The sequence below is a fragment of the Pogonomyrmex barbatus genome, unplaced genomic scaffold (assembly GCF_055798465.1).
Source record: "Pogonomyrmex barbatus isolate J1 unplaced genomic scaffold, ASM5579846v1 scaffold3, whole genome shotgun sequence".
NCBI classification, from domain to species: domain Eukaryota; kingdom Metazoa; phylum Arthropoda; class Insecta; order Hymenoptera; family Formicidae; genus Pogonomyrmex; species Pogonomyrmex barbatus.
The window spans coordinates 7,513,826-7,530,183 of record NW_028297127.1 but is presented as its reverse complement, the minus strand read 5'-3'; the positions used below and the strand labels follow the sequence as shown (position 1 = coordinate 7,530,183).

General features: G+C 33.6%; 1 protein-coding gene across 8 annotated transcripts in view; it reads right to left on the bottom strand.

Annotated features, from left to right (window-relative positions):
* Positions 1-1,320: 1,320 nt before the first annotated feature.
* Galphaq (G protein alpha q subunit) overlaps positions 1,321-16,358 on the bottom strand; it is a 37,386-nt gene continuing 22,348 nt past the window's right edge. Inside the window, exons 2-10 of one of the 8 annotated variants that reach the window (XM_089079870.1) lie at positions 13,329-13,513; positions 12,544-12,698; positions 11,616-11,744; positions 10,758-10,886; positions 8,902-9,031; positions 8,655-8,808; positions 7,107-7,214; positions 6,981-7,013; positions 6,119-6,451 (exon numbers count right to left, since the gene is read on the bottom strand). In XM_089079870.1, coding sequence (XP_088935996.1) covers positions 6,985-7,013; positions 7,107-7,214; positions 8,655-8,808; positions 8,902-9,031; positions 10,758-10,886; positions 11,616-11,744; positions 12,544-12,698; positions 13,329-13,513 — 1,019 coding nt within the window. In that variant the 3' untranslated portion in view covers positions 6,119-6,451; positions 6,981-6,984. The other 7 variants (XM_089079868.1, XM_089079872.1, XM_089079871.1 and 4 more) reach the window with 7 other exon arrangements.

Below are 16,358 nucleotides of genomic sequence, written 5' to 3'. Positions count from 1 at the left end.
CATGTATTATATATTATTAAAAAAATTAGAAAACATTACTTTTGCTTTTCATCCTTTACTCCAAACTGGATGTTGAAAAAGAAAAAGATGAAAGATAAATCAAAAAACAAGAATATGACAAACTGGAACAAACTATTAAATTTGAGAACTTTCTTCTTTTTCTCATTTATTACTATCATCTGCTAAAACATTTATCAAAATTTCTACAATTTAAAAAAAAAATCTTGTTGACATACATTCTGAAGTTCTGATTTTTAATTTTTTTTGCAATATATGAATAAGAAAATTATCAAAATATAAAAATCTTTACTACTTATCTAACATTATATTTAAAAAAATTATAATTGTGTTAAAGTATTATATCTTTTATAAAAGAAGCCACAGAAATAAAAATCTAATTTATCTGATTTTAGAGCAAAAGAATAAATTTTTAAAAAAGTAAATTATATTTTTAAAAGTATCTCTAATTTTTATTTGCGTTATACAAGTTGAATTATCGTAATTAAAATTAACTATCGCACAACAACGACGTAATATAAATCAATTGCTTATTTGATTTAAAATTTAAAATATTTATTAAATAAATTCTGTTAATAAAGTATTTATGTATATAAATGTGTAATTATGAAAAATATAAGAAAATTTGCATTATTGATGTGAAACATTTGTTTTATAAAATAAGCATATTGTTTCCTATAAATACTCTTCTATCAATAAAAATTTTAAGAACCACACAATTTTTAGAATTTTATATTTAGAAATTTTTTTGAAAAAATTGAATTCTGGAAAATCTATAAAATATTAGGAAAATATAATCAGCAAGGAGGGATTGTACTACTTAAAAAAATTTTCCAAAGTTTCAAGGATTGCAATTCCAAAAATTTGATTTCAAACTGCAAAATAAGAATTTTGTAAATTGACAAAATAGTGAGAATGTAATCAGTAAGGAAATTACACTAAAATTTTATTAATTTTCCGAATTTCACTGAATTGCGTTTTTAAAAATTGAAATTATAAACTAATATCGAAAATCAATAAAGTATCAAAAGAATCTAATTAACAAGAAGGTTGCGTTATCTAAAATACCAAAGATTTTCCAAAGGTTCTCTATGAAATGCGATTTTGGGATATCAAGTCTTTTTATCATTATTTAATTTACAAATAATTATATTATGAGAATATATATGACATATTTGCAAAAGATATAAATGAATATAAAGATAACGCATTCTACAGATATCAGTATTGTAAATGTGCGGGATAAAGAAGGAATTATTATTGCGATTGAGGGATGAATTCTCTCATCACACTCGTCGATGCTACTGTCACAAACTGTGTTTATTTTTATCATTAATGTATATTATTTATTATAAATAAGTTAGAAACATTGATTTTGGGCTTGATAGGTGTTTACAATTTTATACACAGAGAAAGAATACCGAACATATTTTACGTTCCCAGAAGGGTGATGTACACCTCCTGACGACGGAGAGATGATTTACAAATGAACCTAACAGCCCCTTGAAGACTCTTGCACGTCGTAACTCGCCAGTTTCTCGATTAAGGTTGTACAAAGCCTAGTAGTGTTGCAATCGATCTTCTTTTGTATTTATTTCTCAATAAAGTGTCTTTCATGCGCGCACAATGAAAATCAGTCCCTCGCCTTCTTTTCATTTTGCTTTCTCTCTCGTTTCTCGCCAACCCCTCCTATCTTCATTTTTCTTACACGCGAGCGTACGCCCACGCAATTGCACAAATATGTGCATACATATGCACAGAGCACACACGCACGCGTAATAATTCACGCAATAATACGCAACATTTTTTTTTCTCTCACTCATTCGTTCATTCAATTTGCTCACTAGCATCGTTTTGCACTTCGTGTTCCGCACACGCATTATCTCTCCCTCCCTCTCTGCCATTATTCGTTTAGTCACGCGCTCTCAAACCAAGCGCTGAAAACCAAGCAGTATTACTATTATTAATTATTATTATTACTATTATTATTATTTTACCATTATAATTATTATTATAATTATTATAATTATTAATGTTATTATTCAATATTATTTGTTGGTATCCGCTTAATATATAATATATTATCCGCGATGTATATATATATATGTATATATATACATATATACACACATATATATATGTATATACATATACTTTTTTCTTTCATATAAACTCAGTGTTCCAACCAAGGTGGGTGTGACACAACCAAGGTATATAACACATACTGCCCGATGTATATGCGTGCGCGACATCGGCGGAGTCTGATGACGTTTCGAATCGTTATACGAATCGTGTCCGTAACGAGAAACTTCTCAAACTCGATCGATGTCACGTAGAGAGAATCGTCTCTATCAGCGCGGCGTACTCTCCGGGTTCGCGCGCGACTTCCACTATCGCTATTCCTCGCGATTATACCTGATGGGAGATTATTCTCGAACTGGGAGAATCGTCCCACGTAAACACTGTGCTGTTATCGTGAGCAGAGTTCATTTCTTACCCTTCATATCATTTCCACCTTCGAAAAAACTGGCAAGGTCCGGCTTGTCATTCCTCTTCGTGTTCGGTTTCCGCGCTTTGGTCATAATTCTCTTTTTATAACACGCTAGAAAAATCTTGATTTCGAAATCAACAAAGATGAAAAAAAGAATCTTTCGTTTCTCCTCATCGACTTCGACGACTGTGTATTCGTGAAATTTTGTTTCTTTCTCATCAGCTCTCGTTTCTTTCATCTAGAGCCTATAGAGAAAGAAACATTGACAGCTAATCTCGGTCACGTCTCTCGTCTCTTTCTCTTCCGCGCTTTTCTGTTACCGCAAGGATTTGCAGAGAAAATCGGAGCTTTGAGAAGATATCGAACCATCGGAGAGTACGAGCAACGGGCAGCGCGCCAGCCAGCATTTGACCGAGCGCAGGCAGTGAGCAGTTCATATGTACGTACACTGTATAATGTGGATACGGGGCGAGCGAGAAGCATGAAGCTCCCCTCTTTCAAGAGAGAGGAGACCCATGGTCCTGACTGCGCGCGGTGGCTGTGCCGTTGCAAGGGAGGGCGAGAACCCGACGAAGGGAGAAACCGTAACGAACTCCTCCTTCCTCATCACACTCGAGGATCTTACCCTCGCAAGGGGCGACGCTCATCTACAAGAAATTTTTCGTTCTTAAAGTTTTCGCCTTCGCAAATCAGGATGAGATACCCCGAGAAAATCATCAAGACCTTTTAGGAATTCGTCTCTGCATGTCGGAACCTCTCGTTTTCGAGGAATTTGCTCTTGCAGACTCCGAAGGAGTTTCTGGAAGGATTCGCTCGCAGCTCAAGAAACATTCGCCTCGCACAATTCGCCGGCAGAGAGAGGAGACGGCAGAGAGAGATATCTGCGGGCTCCTCCCGCGCGCCATAATTACCTAAGTCACATCGAACAGACGCAATTTCCCGCAGTATCTTTCGTTTCCACAAACGCCAAGTTTCCTTTAAATCTCTCGTATATACGCTCGCGCGCGCGCGCGCGCACGCCACACACACACACACACACACACACACACACACATCTCTTTTTCTTTCGTACATGTTTACTTTCTTCCTCTCTCTCTCTCTCTCTCTCTCTCTCTCTCTCTCTCCGCCATTGCTAGCTGTATCTTTCGCTCTTTCGCTTTCTGTCCCTCTCTCACGCTTTAATCTATGTTTCCCATTCTTTTTATATATTATATATAACAATATTTATATGATGAATTTTTAATGATTCGAGTCACATGCAGAAAGAACTTTGAGTCATTTCTGGCACGGATAAAAAGGAAAAAACAAAAAAACACTTTGGCTTTCGCGCAATGTTCTAAACAAAGAATGTTCTCATAATTTAGTGTTTAGTATATTTGAGAAAAAAAAAAAGAAAAAGAAGGAAAAGAAAATAGAAAGGAAAGAAGAAAAGAAAAACAACAACACCACACTAGTAAAATGGCACTGGAATTGCTCTCACTTGTGTCATCGAATCTAATTCGCGATTAAAAAGCCCGTTTTTTTATTTTTATTTTATTAATTTTTTTTTTTTTCGTTCGCTCGCCTCGCCCGTTTCGTCTCATCAGTTTTTTTCTCCTCTGCTGAGATCTTTTGGACTTGAGACGAACACAGACGGACGCGCCGTTAAAAATCTACGCGGCACAGCCGCGCCGTGCACTACGCTCACCCACGTGAGACATGTGGTTCGCCATCGTTCGTTCGTTCGTTCATACATATATATATATATATATATATATATATATATATATATATGTATATATAAAAGTCAGACAACGATGTTCGGGACCCCCAAGGTGTCGACGCATCCTCGGCCCGGGGGTAGGGCGCATTCGCCTGCGATATCGACTAAGAACTAATCTACAAAAGAAAGGTAACAAATCCCGAAACGGGAACTGGAGTATGAGAGAACCGAATCGACTCGCGCGAGTTGGTATCGACAATTATAAGATATCGCTCTTTTCTCATATCCCTTTTCCTTCTCGCTAAGAAAAAGAATGTGCAACGCTCGTGACGCTTTCCTTTTTAGGTCCTTGTTCACTCTCCTTATTCCGCTCCGTTTTTACGTCCCTCACAATTATGTGTGTTTTAGATACTCGCTGGTGCAACACACTCTCGATGTGACGAAGCTCTACGCACATGTCGGTGTATGCGTGCGTATACATGCGTATACGATGGCACCACGAGTTTGTGTCGTTTTCGTCTCGCGCCTCTTCATCGTCCACGGATCGCGCTCGCGAATCAACGAAATAGTAGTCTCACACTGATACATTGGTCAGGGTGTGAGATAAACTGGTCGAATCCGCTCGGATTTGCAGCGCGTTTCGCCATCTAAACCAGATTGTATTCCTTTAGATTGGACTGCAGAATGGTGTCCTTTACCGCCGCGAACACGAATCTGATGTTCTCCGTATCTATGAATCAGAAAAGGCACGCGTTCAAAAACCAGAATATATCCCTAAGACTTGTTAAAGAGAAAAACTGTTTAATTGATTGCACGAAACACTGTTCGATACATGCTGTGAATGATTTTTCTTTCTTCTTGAATGAGATGTGACTTGTCATTAAGGCATGTAAAGCTTTCGAGATTTCTGATATTGAGTATTCTTTAAAAATTGATATTAAAATCTAACAAGGCATATAATATAAATAATTAGTTTGCAAGTATGTCATATCACACTATGCTAGTTAGTAAACGTTGTACAGCACAAATTATCAATCCTTAATAATTTTAGAATATCATTAGAAATTTGTTATGAAAGATTAACATAAAAGTAGCGCTAAACAAAGATCGACTTACCCTAAACAAGAAGCTGAAACCCTGGACAGTCATGACATACATGCAGCATGCAATTCCCTTCGAGATACTTTTTAGTAGCAATATGAGAGAAATTATAAAATATAATTTCATTTTAGATGCTTATTTCAAAGAAGCTTACCAACTTAAGTAGCTAAAGATTAGTAATGCAAAAACAATTTAAAAGATTGTAGCAGTTTGTTAATATTTAAAATATTAGAATAACGCACACATTTTAAAGCGAGAAATATTTTACTTAAAGTATTCAGACAAATATGTATAGATACTAAAGAATTAGAGGCCATTTCATTAAATTCAAATAAATCATAATATTTGAGACTATTTCGTTAAATTCGAATAAATTTCAATGTTTGAATTGTACTATCATCACATAAAAGTATCGTTAACTTAATATAAGTAGCAACGTTTGTAAACGAATCGAACCTTAATTACAAATAAGAGAATATTCTATTCTTGCCAGACTCTACGATAATAGACAATAAAAATATCGCAAGGAGCCTGTTTGTTACAAGGGCATATTAGCAACGCAATGTTGCAAGAAATAGATTAATTTTAGCAATTATTAGAGCGGACATCGATTGCTATATTCCTTTTATTCAGGGGTTACAAGGGATTTTGTTTATATATTTTTACTTAACATATATTGTAACGTGTTGTTGTCAACGGTAAAGCTGGCAGTTGTTTTCGAAAGTAAAATCGTTGTATTCGTAGTCGATGACGAATCGCCGCGAATGACACAGACCTAGGCTGCACAATAAATTTTAAAAAATAATTTTAAATATAATGTATTTAACAAGTAATTTATAATAGTTTGCTTCTTTTTCTCTTCTATATTTGTTAAATAATCGTTATACTATTTGGCTACTTCTATAGCACTCGTCGGTTAAATTATTATATTAATTGTAAGTCAGCTCTGTCTGTGTAATTTATGATACAAGTCTACGTCATTCTCGGTATTCAAAATTGTATCAAATAATATCGTCAAGAATCTGCAGTATGCTTAATAATATCTACACAGTCACGTTAAGCAAGATTAAACTCCTTAAGCGCGGTTTGCATGATCGTATCCTTAACAGCGCAGAACACAAGCTTGATGTTTTCCGTATCTGATGGTTAATTCCATGAGCGCAGCATGCAAAATATAAATCGGGCATCATTGAGATTCGTCAGCACCGGTTTTATGCCTTCGAAAAATCAACCTAGTATCAAATTTGTCGATATTTATCTTCAATGTTAATATTTCGCGATAATCCATGATATAATAAACATTGAGAGAAGAAATATAGATTTAAAACTATATAATTAAACTACATAATTAAAATTTAAATTAAAAATGTAAATTAAATTGAATAAGTTGAAAGATTAGAATTGTTGTAACAAAGATGATTCATATGTTTTAAATTATTTCTCTCTTTATATTCTTTTTTTTTTAAACAACTGCCTTTTTAATAGTACTTTAACTATCCTATTATTTGTCTAATTAGATTAGATCATCTTATTATTTCTTTCGCTTCGCAATCTCTTTATGTATGGTATAAATATGTATATTCTTTTTCTCTCACTCCACCGAAGGAAGCCGTCTTTCGTACGTAGGTTGATTTTTCCGTGGTGCTTTTATAACACTTGATTACACACCTGATTATATGGGAGGCAGGCAACATACAAGCTCTGTACAAGACACAACACATCGAAGAACTGTTATAAAGCGAGAGAGAAGTACGATATTTTTGTACACAGGAGTTATCAAAGTGACTAGCCTACCTGTGGCACACGTAAAGTGGGAATAAATAATCTTCTCGCTGTCCGGATTCAACTCAACAAACATCCTCAGAATGAATTCTCTAGCTTGTATAGCGTCTCTCTGCCGACCTGCGAAATACACAAGCGAGGGAGGGGTATGGCATTACTTTTATTTATCTACAAAGCATATAATAAAATCAGTATTTTTTTTAACGGTTGTTTAACGAGACGATTAATCGACGTTGAGATTTCGCCGGACATAAATACGATGAGATGAAATCTGGCCAAGAAAACTCTTCCGTGTTACGAGATTTCTAAGTGTTTTACTAGGATGGGACTGAATCTGCATCTAGAAAATGTCATCGCGTGAACCAACTACATCATTGGTTTCGTTCGTGTGTAAGCATAACGCAAAATGCAGACGGATATCGATCTATTTTAATAGAATAATGTTGTACTCCACTCAAATCCAATATACGCTCTCCAAGGACAGATTATTAAATTAGTTGCAGTGAACATCAAAGAAGCCTTTCGAAAGCCTCATTAATAAGCTAAGAGAAGCTTACGTAAAAATGCTGAGTACGATTTTGCAAATTCGAAACAGTTGCTTGCACGTTGCTTTACATTTTGTAATAAAATATGAAAATACCTCATCGTGAACGAAGAATTTCAAGCTTAACTTATGCTGAATCTCAGCATGTTGATAACTTTTGTTAAATGTTCGACTAATAACGATATAATATCTCGCGAAGTTATAAATTATAAAGCAGGATGGAATGAGCGTTCTGACTATCGCTATTAGATTAACTAGCTTCAATCTACATATAAGTTAATTTTGTATCAAGATTACGTGCCACTGATTATTGCAAATTACGCGCAAGAATATGAATGTAGGTTTGGTGTATGTACTTAAATAAACAACCTTGCGAATAGATTACTGCTAATGAATAATCACGAATTCAGGGACATTGGAGCGACAAAGTTACAATGAAGAGCGTGAGAATCGCACATAGTATCCATTGTCAAATCGTTCGTCAAATAACTACTAGGAAATCTACGTTTTTTTTGGCTCGGAACACACTCAGTACTCGAACAGACCTGTCGCACACGTAAAGTGAGAGTAGCACATTCGATCGGGATCGGGATTACAATTGAGATACACCTTTAAGATGAACTCCCTGGCCGGTACGTGTTGTTGCTTCGGGCCTACACCACAGAACTTATTTGTTTACTAATATCGAGCCAAACAATTTCATCCCACTTTCCTCAGTCTGTCTTGATAAATTAATAATTTAATGAAGAATGTTTTAACTTCTGCGAGAACAATGTAAAAAGAAGAAAGTTTTAAATATATTTTTTAAATATTTTATTTTAAATATATTTAAATATATTTTTATCCTTTAAAATAAACATCCTGCGGTCAATTATTTTTATTCGAAATATGAGATGAGATATAATCCTGATTGATTAAGAAACAAAACGGAAATATAATTTCATGTCGAACAGATAACGATAATCCGCTTACATAGATCTTGATGTATGTAAAAAAAGTTTAATATCATAACTTACCATCATATTCCGGAAAATAGTCGACGAGATGAGAGTACATAATCTTTTCCTCTAACAGATCTTTCTTATTGAGAAACAGGATAACAGAGGAGTGTTGAAACCAGGGATATGTTATAATCGTTTTGAAGAGTGCTTTACTTTCCTCCATTCGATTCTGAAAGGAATCAGATGAATTAAAATAATATTCAAATTCATCGATAATTTTTATGCATTAATTGCATTTTATCCTTAAAAGTATTATAATTACCTCATTTTCCGATTCAAATAGAATTTGATCATATTCACTTAGAGCTACTAAAAATATAATTGAAGTAACGTTTTCGAAACAATGAATCCACTTTCTTCTTTCCGACCTCTGCCCACCGACGTCTACCATCCTGCAAATAACGTTCTGTTAGAGTGTTATATATTAATAGTATATTAAACAAAGTCTAGTTGAATTTTCATATTTTTCATCGAATGATTAATAGAATATTTTCTTGTAATACTGTTTAAATAATAAATCTTTAAAAATTAAAATCCGCTGTTTAAAAGAATTAATATAGAATAAATAGAAATATAAGGAAAAAAAATCATATTTTAAAAGAATACTTAAAAATATTTTTAATAATAACATAAAGCAGAAATGAATATTAAGATATGAAGATTCAGTTGTATAATCTCGTCTATTAAAAATTATAATCTATTGAATATGTAATCTCTACATATTTTTGACTGCTTTAAGATATATATAAGATGAATCGAATCATAAGGCAAAGATGATTTTTAATTTCTGATAAATTCAATGAATTAGATGCCATCATATATCATTCTTCTACCTACTGTACTGCATTTTTCGTCTTCCATATATTTGCAGAATCTTTTATAGTATGCAAGTAAAATAGATAGAAATTTTTTTTTAATTTTATTAATGTGCGATAAAAATCTGCTATTTAGAAAAATTTTTGCTTAAAAATTCATTAAACATTTTATAAAAAATAGTATTGTATATTATGTCGTATTACTTCGTATATTATTCGTTATATTATTTCGTTTTTACGAAGTTTACAATTTTAATCATTTTATCTTCTTAAATAAATATATACGTTTTCTTTTTTGATCCAATTCAATCTAATTTACTTTATAAATTGTGCAAAACATCTAATTATTCACATTTAATATATATTTACATTATTCACAATTATGGATAATATTAATTATAGAAATTTGCTGCATGCATGAATAAAAAAATAGCAAACAAACAGCAAATGTGAATCTAAGTTGTTTAAGTTTGCTAAATTATTCGCGTTATAATAAATTCGCGTTATAATATAAATAGCACGCTCGTTAGTGTTGGATTCGATACACTTATAAGGTTCAGTACATCAAAGGAAGTTTTGATTAAATTTATTTTGTTTGTTGTTTATTCACACGTATATCTATCTTTAGAGCTAAATAACCCAATATTAAAAAAAATATATATATATATAAAACACGTGAAAAAAGACATGCAAAACATGCGAAGCTTCTTGAAAATAGTTGTAAATGAATCTACATACACATATAATGTAACATCTATATATAATTTTTTCTTTTTTTATATAAAAATAATCGGAAAAGAAGTATATTAAATTTTGTTTCAATTTTTATAACAACTAACTTTAAATACTTTTGTAATTGACAATTTTATTGCCAATCAAATTAAATTTTTAGAATCAACTTGAAATTAAATTGTATAGTATTCTAGTTCTAATTTTATAGTATCTTATATAGAAATATATAAGAAATTAAATTATATAGAAATTTAAATGTTTAAAATAGATTTTTACATCTCTATTAAATTTTTTATTATTCTAAATTTTAATTATTCATAATCTGGAAATAATGAAAGCTTTGTGATATTCGTGTAAAAAAAAAAAAAATATATATCATATTAATAAAAAATTATGAATATATAAAAATATATCTGATACAATGGATATATATTTTTTAATACTTCAATGGAACGAAAAAAGAAGTTTATATATTTCATATTGCTTCATGTATAGAGATATTATCTTATGATGCTAAACAATTTGAGTATATGTTCGAATGCGTATAATCGGATTGAAAGGCTATTAGTACCTAAATATGATGGAGTCCAGATCAAATGGATATTCTATAATGCCGGTGGTGGGAGCTCGTGCCCGGAGGATGTCTTGCTCGGTCGGGAGGAAATCAGGCTTTTCAATACGCTCTAAGTCACTAAGATAACTGCAAAACGAAACAAAAAGCTGCTATCCGGAAGTGCATGCCATGCGTGGTACACTTAAAACATATATAAATAATCATAAAATAAGAAAACATCATATAAAACAATTCTCACACATGCTTGTCCATTGGTTTAGCCTGAAAGAATTTTTTGACGCCGGTACTGAGTCCTGAGACTTACTTTGATACATTTTATTTTTGTCTTCGACCAAATAGTAGTATACGAAATCACGCAAAATTTTATAAAAGTGAAGCCAACTCAGTGTTCATGTTTAGATCTCAAATAAAAGAAAAATAAACATCATGCTTATATAATAATCACTTGTAAGTTTTTATCGACATTAAATATCAAAGTAAGAGATTATAGTTTACTAATCAGTTTCAGGACTTTATAAAACAAGAAAAGTTTGATATTTTATATTTTTATTTACAAAATTGGGCCGATTTAATTAATCTAAGTAACAAATGCAGTTTTTAATAACTGTGAAAATTCTACGGCCAGTTAGCTTCACTTATACGTAACAGAAGAAAGTCACAGAACTTGAATAGCATCATATGGGAACGGGAAATAGGTGAACATTTAATCGAACAACGAATTCCAGATGCAGCGAATAAATCATAAAAGACAAAGGATGCAGAAAACGGCCCGATGCAGGGTGGTTTTGCAGGCGCAGACAGACAGCTCGCTTCTTCCTTCTCATCATCCTTGTCGATCGTGAGAGGTACACATACCTAAATCGGATCTCTTCCAAGTCAAAGGGATATTCAATTATACCGGTGGTGGGCACTCTCACACGAAGAATGTCCTGTTCTGTAGGGAGGTAGGTTTTTGCCGCGACTCGATCTATCTCCATTAGGTAACTGAAACATCGTGTTCTCAATACCCAGTATACAGGAAGAAGATAGAGGGCGGGAGGAAAGATGAAAAGTGAGGCAGAATCATCATGAAAAAATTAAATCATGTCTGGTGCGCGCGTGAATGCCAAAAGCATCACTTTGACACGTAAACCGAAGAAGAATACGGCAAGATGGGCGCGTATTTAAATAAGATTTCGAAAGATCTCGATAAGAGACCTGAAGAAAATGAAGAGCTTACTGAAAGGCCTTAAGTCAACTGTGTTCACTTGTTTCTTTTGAGAGGAAATGGATGGAAATATATTCCTACGTGTCAAAAGGCACTTTGTTAAAAATTGACCTAAGTCCTCTCGGAAATGAGATATTTGGATATGTTTGCTAGCTTGCATGTTCAGGTGATGGAAGATACAAACACTTCTTCTGTATGTATCATACAGTCCTGATAAAAAAAATGTTTCTTGCTAATTCAGCATCTTCTTCTTGTCCAGGAACTTTATAGACAAACAGGATGAGACAGGAAGATTTATTGTTCATAAGTTAATACAGAAGTCAGTATCTCGATGTTTTTCTCAAGAAAAAAATTATCCTTACAGTTCAGAACAGATTAAGGAGAGAAGTGACAAGTGTAGTGAACCGGAATTGTCCTGTTATATTGAGTTCTTCGGCGAGAAATACCAGGACCAATAGACATTAGGAAAGGAGCGGTAGGATAATCTCTCGGCTGACGATAAGATACGTGGGCGAGATAATGCACATCGACCCCTTGAGTAAGAGGCGCAGAGCAATCGGTTGCCAAAATACTTACTACTTGGCGGAGTCCGTGAGCTGGTATTCCCGTCTACGATCGTAGCACTCCTGTACACCCGCGTCCGCCCACAGATCCTTAATCGCCTCCACATATGGACTCTCGAACGTCGTCACCGTTTCGAAATCCACACTCCGCACCAATTCCGCCTTTTCCTGGAAAGGAAGAGGAAGGGTAACGTGTGAGTCTCCGGAAACGGCGAAATGGGACCGCGACGACTTATGCGTTTCCGCTATCCGTATCGGAATGTACGATATCAAGTGTGCGATACGAAATTATCGTCAACCTTCTGATACCCGACGCGAAGCACGGTTAATAATTTAATTAACCCTTCGAAGTGAAGCCTGGTCTCGTAATAACGAATTTAAAATATCAGACCCGAAAAGGACGATACACATCGTAATACTGCAAAATAAACATGTATACGAAAAAAAAAAAAAATATGTATCAACAATATCGGTTTAATTGAACATAATTTTTTTTCAATAAAATAATTTAAAAACTTATTGAATTAATGAAAATAACTATTTTTTACAATTAGATTGATGCCGTTGATATATTTTATCTCTCAAACAGATTAACGAAACACGCACAAGAGAAAAAAAATTTAAGTGAAATATAATATTTTTGAGACACTGCTGTTTAATTAATCGTCCAATTAAAATATATCGAAAAATTAATTTTGCTATTCCGCTATTCATTGCTGTTGTAAGGTTCGTAAGTTTTCTCTCGTAGACACACACTGTGTACAAGCAATCGGTGAAGTAACTGTAAGCAATACGCACTATATTCGAGGAATCGCCATACTGAATCTTCAGGAGGTCCATCGCCCGGATCATGGACTGCATCGCCATGAAAATATTTTGGTACACGAGTTTGATAAATCCTTTCTTATCCTCATCCGAGTAACCGGAGCCATGGATGATTCTCATCTGCTTAATGAAGGTAGACTTGCCCGACTCGCCAGTTCCTGCGACAAAGTTCCAGTCACGATTAGCTCGCTGTCAGAGTAAATAAATAAATGATACTTTTTCTTAGAGGAGATGAGATCATACGGAGCTTTTGGACCAAATATATCGATCGGAATTTCCGATTAAGACGAAATGCAGATTTTTATAGCGCGAAGATTCAATAATTAATGAATTAAATTATTAAATTATTATAAATTATTTAACTTATATTTAACTTTACACGGCAGAATCAGAATGTTATTCTAAAATTATCAATTAACGAGATAGAATAATTTTGCCAAAGCATCTAAAAACTTGATTAGATATAGATTTGAAAATAATTTTGATTTCAAAATTATTATATAGAATGCTTAAACATAATAATAATAATAATAATACTGCAAAATTTTTTTTATATTCCAACAACCGATTTAAATCTCTTACATAAATATTTTAATAGTTCAATAAAATTATTTTCAGATCTTTATCTGGCCAAATTTTTTAATACTTCAACAAATCTGTTCTTTCCTTACGTATTTACATGCATAATTTCATATAAAATATATATAGAAATATTATATAAATATAATTTTTTCATATATGATGTATGAGCACATAAGACTTATAACTCTTTGTACGATTCATATAGGATGAATTGTATAAAGAGTTATAAGCGTTTTCTCTAAAATTATTAAAGGTAGGAGAAAATTCAAAAAAATTCTTTTTTAGCAATTTTTTTTACGGCCTTTTAAATGACAGACAGGATACCACTGAACTCAAAAAGTAATCAAAAAGAGAATATCCATTTTTCTAAATAGAATTATATATTGTTTTGACTAGTTACATTGCCTATTGAAAGCCTATTGAAAAGTAACGTTAGTGACAGAAACAAAGCAGTGTGTGTGTGTGTGTGTGTGTGTGTGTGTGTGTGTGTGTGTGTGTGTAAATCACGAGGGTTTCTTTTTCAACACAAAAAATTAGTATCTTTATGTGTACAATATATTATTTAAATATAATATATAAAAATGTCAATTGTGCGTTGAAAAATAAATTCTGGCAATATCGGTTTTTATTGGCTCAACACATTCGCACTTTGGCACCTCGCGCAAAGATTGTCCGCTTCTGGGAAACGGTGGGGCGGTTACGCCGGCCAGATGTAAGTAGGGGAGAAGGACGGGGGATGGCTGTGGCGGTGGTTGTGACGGTGGCGGTGGCGAGTGTGTAGGTGGCGCGCGTCGCGTCGCCACCGTCGTTTTCCTCGCGAAATCATGAATGAACGCGGCCGCGGCGCGACGTGCGGCGGTTTTCTTAACCTTAACGGATATCCGTAACGGCGGAGCACCGGATGTGCATCGCTCGTTCGTTGAGAATGCCATTCCTGTGATGTCCTCATCATAGCTCTTTCTTTAAATGGAAATTTTTTTGAAAGAGCATATCGTTTCTGTATTTACGAGTCGCGAGAAATATAGGACACCGAAAGATATCGCTTTGATAACTCCTAAAGATAACACGTAGGATATCTATTAGGCAATATGGAGTAATCTATATCAACGTGTTTTGAACGATATACATGATACGCGCGTGAATGGATATAAAAGAATAATACTCAACTGATAGATAAAGAATTGAGTAAAGTCCGCGAAACTGTTTCTTTTTTTTTCTGGATTATTAAAATTAACAAACAAGGCCTTCGGTTCGATGTTTACACGAATGTACTTGAATGAATTTTAGACTTTATTCATGTAGAATTGTAAAAAAAAAGTGCTATAATAGAGCTTTGCTCTATAAAAATGTTCGATTATTCATTAAAAATTGAGCGAGTTTCTTTTTTCAGAGATGAAGATTTACTGAGAAAACACAAGTAGAGTAGAGAAAACCAATAGAGTTCGAAAATCGTAAAACCTAAAATGAACTTTATAAATTATGAATTGAACCGATCGTCGCTCTTCGTCGTTAAACACTTCAATATCAAATTTCTGAATCTCCTCTCTTTCATTAATACACTTAGTGTAATATTTACAAGTTTTTCGATCGATAGCTTCCTTGGAAATTTTTTTCAGCTTTTCGTCGAAAGATATAATTAAAATTAATCGTAGAAGAGGCGCCGCGTTCTGGGTATCGATACTTCAAGGAATTCGCTTTTAATTCCGTCGGGGATAAGGGAAGGGGTAAGTATTTGTTACTTTCTGGCTGCGTAATAAAAATGCGTAAAAAAAATGTTGGGCGCGCAAAAGCTCGCGTAACCTGAATCGATCTTTGTGCACGCGAGGAACGTACGGTGGACGCAGAGGAAAGAGTTTTTTTATGCACCTCGCCAAGAAAAGACGCTTCGCGCGCCCACAAGCATGCCTTTCTACACCTTAATGAGGGTGCAAAAAGGCCATCGGGCATACGCGATGCGCCTTTTATCGATGAAGACGGCCGTGTGTTATCAATCGAAAAAACGCATAGGATATCTCTCTCTCCTTCGATTGAGACTCTTTGCGCTGATAAAAGAGAAAAAAATGCTGGCTTCTGCGTAAAAATAATAAAAATTCGTTAGTTGAAATCCGCGAGATTTCTCTCGTTTGTCCCTTTTTGCATATCGAACGATTCACCACGATCATTATTTTATCGCGTAAAATTCAGGATATCGTTTTGGGTCGCTAATCTTTAAATGTAACTAAAAAAAATTATATATTCCATAATGATAAACTGTTATTACTTATATATAGAATATGTTTGTATAATTGATTTATTGAATAATAATTGCATTCTTGACGATCATCATTATTTTATTGTGTTAAATTTAGGATATTATTTTGGATTTATAATTTTTGAACAGAAAAATCTTTGGTAATGTAGGTAAAAATTATATTTCGCGTG